Source organism: Mesitornis unicolor, unplaced genomic scaffold (genome assembly GCF_000695765.1).
Source record: "Mesitornis unicolor isolate BGI_N332 unplaced genomic scaffold, ASM69576v1 scaffold1183, whole genome shotgun sequence".
NCBI classification, from domain to species: Eukaryota; Metazoa; Chordata; class Aves; order Mesitornithiformes; family Mesitornithidae; genus Mesitornis; species Mesitornis unicolor.
The window spans coordinates 57,460-65,028 of NW_010172342.1; the positions used below are offsets into that span (position 1 = coordinate 57,460).

Genomic DNA, 7,569 nt, shown 5'->3' on the forward strand with positions numbered 1-7,569 from the left:
GGATTAAATTATTTGACACCACCGAAAATCCAGGGAACTGAATTGATACTGAATTGATGTGCTGCACATCAGACTTGGCTCAGCTGGTGGGGAAACAGTACAGAGTAGTTGGGAATGTTGGAAGTTGAGTTAATGGAGGTACTGAAAGACACTGAACCAAGTGTACTTTGTTCCCTGGCATTAGCTATATTTTTCAAAGAGCCACTTTAACAGCATTTTGGCTAGGAAAGCCTCTTAAAAAGTGAAATAATCATGGGTCATGAGAGACATTAGTGGTTCCTTTGACCCAGGGAGTACTAAGCATACCACAGTAGTCAGAAAAGTAGGTGTGCAGAGCTGTGGGAAGCAACTTCCCTCTCTTCACTTGCTGATCACTTCTTAGCTAAGGGATGCTGGAGCACTGCTCTGGGTGAGTTGAAAATGCTTGTGGAGATGTTGGGGCTGTGATATCCTTCTGTTTTCTGTGCCGTCTAGAAGTGCCAGCAGGACTCTTCAAAGTCCAATTGCAGAGTAGACTGCACTACCTTCTTTGAACACCACTCTCTCTTGAACACTGTTATAGATGCATCATTCACTGTGGTGAAAAAGAGAAAATTTTGAAGGAGCATAAAGAGGAATATTTTTCTCCTCTTTCAGCACAAACAGAAGCCCCTTTCTATGAGGAGTGGTGGTTTCTACTGGTGATGGCTCTCTCAAGTCTGATCCTCATCCTCCTGGTGGTGTTTGCATTGGTCCTGCACGGTCAGAGTAAGAAGTACAAGAACTGCAGCACAGGTAAGACAATAGCTCTGTGCTATGCACACACTCTCAAAAGATAACAAGAATTAGAAATGTCTTCCCTTTTAACCCTTGGTTTCATCAGCATGGACTCCTTATTGGTATTTTGTTTTGCAGAAGACTCAGATCTTTTTACTGTCTGGTTTGGTAGAAAGGGCTTTTGCCCATACGCATACTGGGCAAAGAGTGCCTGATCTTACCAGGTTTTGGATGCTCACCAGCCATGGGCTTGGACAGGACAGTATCTGGAAGCCCCAGGGACTGTTAGCAAAAGCCAATGAGTCTGGGTCAAATGCTTGGCAGAAGTACAGGAGAAATGAATAAGCTGAGAATTCATTTAGCTTTGTTGTATTAGCTCCCTGATAGATGGGGAGAAGGAGAAAGATTCTGCTTTTCCATAGCTGCACCCAATGCAAATATTCTAGGTCTCTATGTGAGGACTATATCACAACTCCTTTATACTAAATACAGTGCCGTGCATCTCTCATTCATTCCCTAAGCCAAGCTGCAGTTGCTGGGCTGAGGGCCAAGCATCTAGAAGCTGTCCTGGTTATCTGGACCTGTTGGACTTCAAGGCATAATGAGCATCAAGTTACAATTTTTACCAGTCTTTTTTCCGAAATGAGGAGTTAACTAGAAATGTTAAAGTAGTCCCCTTTCAAAATGCCTAGTGCTCGAGCTCTGAATATTGGTTTTTGCCTTTTCTTCTCCTGACATGATAAAGTCCTGGAAGGGTTGTTCACATGTCTCTGATAGCCTCCTCCACCTCCAGCAAGAAATTGCTCTGATGCCAGGAGGTGCCAGAAAAGGCACATTAATGAGAAGGATCAGGTGGACTGGTCTTTGCGCTACCCGTTCTTAGGGATTAATGTAATGAAGGAGTCTTCCAGGCAGTATTTAGTAATTCAGTCCCGAAGTGAAGATCTTTTCTTTCTTTATAATTCAATTCTAACAAGTGTTAGAAAATCAGATTTCAGTCCCATGAGATGTAAGATGTACGAATACTGTGGCATTTTACCACGTTAATACTATTACGTATTTGTATGCATAGCTCATAGGAAGTCTCTCATCTTCTTAGTTGTCCTCTGTGTTTGGGGGACAGACATGAAAAGACAGGTCTGACCTGCACTGTCAGATACCAGTGTTCACACTGAGTCTTAATGTAGCACTGAAATTGAAGCTGAGGATAAAGTACCTGTCTGCTGCAAAGTGGCAATATGCAACGGGCCCTTCTCGCCGGGACACGAGCTGAGCTCACACCTCTGGGATTACAAAGAATGAGCATGGGAGAGAATAAGCTCTTGCTATATTTGATCACAAGAAATAATAGACTTCATTGTACTTTCCCTCTTCTTCCAGCCCCTGTCCTTTCCCTTGCCTTACATTGTCCAGTGATTTCTTACATCTTTATCTTATCCTTATTACAGCTCTGACATCTTTTTTCCATTTGCTGTCCGCTTACCCTTTCTTTCTTGCCTTTATTTTTTCTCCTTTTCCTCTTTTCCTGCCTTTCCTAGTTCTACTTTCTCTTGCTTTGCTCAGTCAGCATGAATGGGATTCACAGCACCTGATTTAGGACATGTTCTGTGGCCCTGAATTAGTCACGAGGCTTCTATTTATAGTCAAAATACAAGAATAAGCACTTTTGGAGCACAGTTCATCTGTGCTTTTTTAAAATACCTACCTCTGAATGAAATGCATCCATCCATGACACCTTTCCCCTCTTTTGGCTCCTTCTGCCCATTCACATTCCTGATCAGCTCCTCTCCTTCGCCCTGACTGTTCTCATTTGCCAATAAGAAAAGTAAAGAGATTTTCAAATAATTAATGAGGCCATAAAACACAAAGAAGGACAAGTTTGCTCTTACAGCTGTATTTTGGGGGGAAAGTGCCTTTGTTTCAGCTGAATCTCTGCCCGGCTCCAGGTAAAACCATCTCCAATGTGGAAGAGTCGGTCACCCTGGATAACGGAGGCTTCACTGCTCTGGAGCTCAACAGCAGACACCTGAACATCAAGAGCACCTTCTCAAAGAAGAATGGAACCAGGTGAGCAGCTGGGAACACCCTGCTCTTTTTGGAAATGGCTTTTTCTATAGCTTCAGGCAACTGTTAAATAGGCAAAGGGGAGAGACCATGGTCTGGAGGATCTAGGGAGGACTTTTTAATGCCCAAGTCACTGCCCCAAGGCTGTGATGCTGGCTTCTAAGCACAATTTAATTGTGTCATTTCGGAGAAATGCCAATATCCCATATGCTCACCCTTTCTGTTTCCTAGGTCTCCTCCTCGCCCAAGCCCAGGGGGGCTGCACTACTCCGATGAGGATATCTGCAACAAGTACAACGGAGCCGTGCTGACCGAGGGCTTGGGCCTGAATGAGAAGCCCTTGGAAGTGTCAGAGTCAGAGGTAGGGGGTTTCCCTTTGCCTTGCCCAATGTTGCCCCTGCGCTGCAGACGTTAACTTTCCTACCTAATCCTGGCAAGTCCCATACCTGTGTTATACTGTGGTGTCATTGTCTACCTTGGGGACTTCAAAATGTCCAATTCACCATGCTGTTCACATCCCGTCTTAAAATTAAAATGCCAAAGGAAAGAATGACAAGCAGGACCCAGCTGGGGCAGATTCCAGACCTGGGCTTGGTAACTATTCACAGTTTTCCAGTGTTATGTAGAAAGGCAAGTGCAATAAGTCTAGACCGCGTGCTGACCTCTGGTTAGGAGCTGCGCATCCCCTTCTGCCTGTGGGCTGCAAGCCTGGAGCACTTTTGAGAAAATACGTATATGCGGCAAAATAACCATCTGGCTAGTTATCTTTATGAGGTTTAATGTAGGACGCACGTTGGATTGTTGCACTATAGTATGGGATGTGGTTTAAAATTTTCACAGTGCCTTTTTTAGACAGCTACAGTGAACACTGAGATTCAGAAGAGTGATCTTGCGTGGTGATAACTGCTGCCTCTGTTACAAAGGGAGTAAGTGGGGGATGAGTGACTTGCCAGGCAGCACATGGCCGTGGCTGCGAGATCCCAGCATTCGGGTTTTGAACACTGCAGCCTTAGTCTGGCTCCAGAGGAGCTTTCTGCTCGGGTTACCTTTGGACGCTGTTCTCCAAGGAGGGTGGGTGTGCGCTGGCATTATCCACCTGGCAGCGCTCCATCTTGTGTCTTATGTCCCCTTTAAGAAGAAAGAAAGTGCTTGTGGTCTGTAAAAGCCCAGCGGTGGCCAGGGGTGAATAGACAGACTTCAGTGAACATCCAGAAAGGTAAATCTGTCTCTCAAATCATGTGTTGTCAGCTGAAATCCTGACGAATCTGAACTGACAGCGCAAGAAGCGAGCAGTGGGCCAAACCACTCCAAACCTGACCCTTCCAGCAAGAATAAATCAAAAGCAGCAAGTAGTGAAAGAAGATGACAGCTTTCATCTGTAGCTTTTCTGCACCTGCAGCTACAGCTGCTTTTCCTGGCTACCTAGCTCTCACCTCCTGTTAATTACCACGGACAGCCTGCTGCTCAATGCTGCCCTGTGGCCGACCCATCACGCAGGCAGCTTTCCTTGGTGGAGCCCAAGCTGCTGTCTATGCAATGCACAAGCGTTACCCTCCAGATTAAACCCATAGTGCTTTGGTCATGTCACTGTAACAACCCAGCATTAAACCTGTCATTAAAACAGTTTGCTGAGCATGATCATGAATTTAGCACGGGCACCTTTTGACATTAATTTCAACGCCCCGTGCGGTATTTCCTGGTAATGCGCAAAAGTCTACTTGCAGGGTGTCATTACTGCCTTCTCCATGCGCTGTTTGTGCAGCACAGAAGAAAGTGATTTGGGGTTGTTTGGGTTTTTTTCTCAGGCTATTATTAATATTATTTATTTACTGTGTATGGCAGTCAAGCCTGAAGGTCTCAATTGAGATTCCAGTGTTTTTGTGAATCTGTGTGTGCATGTGAGTATGTGAACAAAATGCGCCTCCTGTTTTTCCTTGGGGCTTAGATATGCAGCCCTTCTGTATAATGTCTTTGATGCTTGTTGTGTTTTTGTGGTGGGGAGTGCTTTTAGGCATGAAATGTTAATACGCTCCCAGTAGAGGTAGCAATAGGAAATGCTGCCTTTTGATCAGCCCGAAAATGCTGTTTACATTGGCTGGTACAGACGGGAGGGGGGGTGGATTGGGGCAGAGGTGGGTATGGAAGTTTGACCACTCTCTTTTCAAGTGTTCTTGTACCTGTTAGCTCTTCCTGTTTGTCTTTTCTGTTCTTTTCATTTCGGTTCTCAAAGGAGATCTTAACAGACAAGCTCTGTTTTCTGGCAATTTGAGAATGTTCATCTCTTTCAGCAGGCAGAAATGTTTCCCGCTGTATTAAGAGTTAAAGATTTTTTTACAAGAGCGCTACACAGGTTTGATCCTCTGCAGCAAAGAGGGTCCTGATGCCGTTTCCCTTTTAATACATCTTTGTGTGCATCTCAAATTCCGCTTAATATGATGCACATAAGGGCATTCAGGGCCAAAAACTGTGCTCTTTGCTTTCAACCCACACATCATGTTGTTGCTGCTGAGTCTTACCCATTGCCTGAGGTGTCAAGACTTTATATGGAAGAGAAGGAAGCTCACTGGCTTCAAGTCTCATGGGGATTAAGTCTGCGAGAAACTCTGGGGCTGACTGGCTGCACTTAAAACACAACTGCCTGGGAGCCTTCCTCCAAGCGCCCCCTTGAAGAGGAGAGCAAGAGAAAAACAAACCAAAAATCAAGCAGACCGATCGGTACTCTTAATATTCATAAATCAAGTGGTTAACTTACTCCATGTCATGGAAGCCAAGCACCGGTACCATTAATGAGGTTAAAGCAGTTTAATTGGCAGGTGTGGAGCAAGAGAGTGCTAAGAGTGTAATTTCTAAATGATTAATAATAATAGGCTTTTAGATAATGAGTAAAGTGCATGAGGCTCTGGACAGATAATCTGCAGAAATTTGGTGTTCTCTATGTACGGCAATACGATGGTGTATCTGCGATAACATACAGCCATGAAAGAGCAGCTTTACAAGAGAGTCGGGATTGGTGGTGTTTGTTCTCACTCGTCTTTGTGGTCTCCCAGAAATGGTTTTCAGGAGATAATGCTCTCACAGATTGCACACATTATATCAGTCAATGCTGAATGCTGGCCGTGCCCTGGTCTTCCCAGCTGCTCTCTGCAGTCTGACTTCTGCTTTCTCAGCTCTGTAGGAAGATACTATAAATCTACACTTGACACTTGATAGAGAATATGATTTAACTTGTTTCCAATAAAGTTCTCCAATGATTTTTGACAAGTTGGGCACCATATGGAAACCAGCTGCAGGTGGCACATTAAATAAGCAAGGGTTCCCACGTCCAGAGAAATCTGCTAGGTTACCTTGTCTCTTTTACAGCATACTCATTACATGTCAACCAAAAGAAACTGCTGCCATCTACATTTTTAGAAATAATCTCATAAGGTTGTTTCTTACGCAGTCACTTGAAAAAAAAAATAACATAATTGGAACTATTTTCAAATTTCCCATTGACTAAGCTAGCCAGCTCTGGTTGCTGACTTGCCTCTGATTAGCACTTGTGCGTTTCATGCCATCAAGAAAAAAGACTTAAATAGCCCCTCATTTTCCATATTTGTTGTTTCGCAGGCATCCATGCACCTTTCTTTGGTTGACAGTCTGTAATGTCACCGCACACCCAATCACGCCCCAGCCCATGGAGGTTTCCAAGGTAACAAAGCCACAGTCGCAGGGAAGGAGAAAACTGAAAACAAAGCAAAAAGCCCTGCAGCATTTCTATTTACTCAATAGTTTAAAACCCACTAAAAAGTAATCCTTTAGTATAAGCTCTCTGTATTGTCATGCAAAACAGGTTTATCTTGTTACTCTTTGATTTTTGTCAGGGCAGAGAGGGATGTGGGATAGCAATTTAAAGAATTTCTTGCCAGTGAGAGTGGTTATTAGTACCTCGTTAGGAGCAGACCTTAGAAGATACTCTAGAAAACGGACAGAATAGTCAGTTCCTGCCTGTTCTCAAGCAAACACAAAGAAAACACCTTGTATCCACTCTGACTAGCAGGTTATCCTTTTCAGCATCTGTGCTAATGATGGTGAAAGGCTGAAGTTAGTGCAGCTCTATTTGCTTCTGAAAGGCACTGGCCTTCTTTACACCAAATTAGTGATTTCTTTCAGTTGGTATAATGGAGTAATTAGTGGACAGATTACCAGCAGGTGGTATTGTTTTAAATTCCCTCTGCTCATGGCAGGTCCAAGCGAGACTGTATTTCAAATGGCAACAGCCCATCTAAAAGTGCTCCCAGTATTTCTCCTTTTTATTATGTTGACTTCTGGCAATCTTGAAAGAACTTGGCTTAGGTACAGAAATTATATTAGTTTTGTGGGTGAGTATTTTTCTGCTGGCGGTGGACAGAAATCAAGTGGCTGCGTCAGTATTATTACACTTATCAAGTCATGTGTCGGTCTTCTGGATACAGCTTCTTCTCAACATTTCTTCTTAGAGCTTCCAGCCTTTTAGTTGTCTTTATGTTTCTATATGTCCATAGGGACATCAGGAAAACCAGTAAGGAGCCACTAGAGGTTTATGGGTTTTTTTCTCCGTATGCTTATGATATCTCAGCTCAGCTGTGATCCATCTTTTCAGCTTTTTTGGTTTTTTTGGGAGGTGGCTGAGCGTGTCTGAGTCAGTCAGAGCAATGGTGGGTTGGGGAAGGAGTCGGAAGGCATTGCAAGGGCAGTGGTAGCGTCGTGGCTTTGATGGAGGGGGGCCCT

General features: G+C 44.1%; 1 protein-coding gene across 1 annotated transcript in view; it reads left to right on the top strand.

Moving 5' to 3' along the window:
• Positions 1-7,569, top strand: part of SDK1 (sidekick cell adhesion molecule 1) — a gene marked incomplete at its 5' end in the record, with an annotated part of 67,577 nt that overhangs the window by 57,404 nt on the left and 2,604 nt on the right. Inside the window, 3 exons of the mRNA XM_010180326.1 lie at positions 637-774; positions 2,703-2,823; positions 3,052-3,181. Coding sequence (XP_010178628.1) covers positions 637-774; positions 2,703-2,823; positions 3,052-3,181 — 389 coding nt within the window. The remainder of the gene's footprint in view (positions 1-636; positions 775-2,702; positions 2,824-3,051; positions 3,182-7,569) is intronic.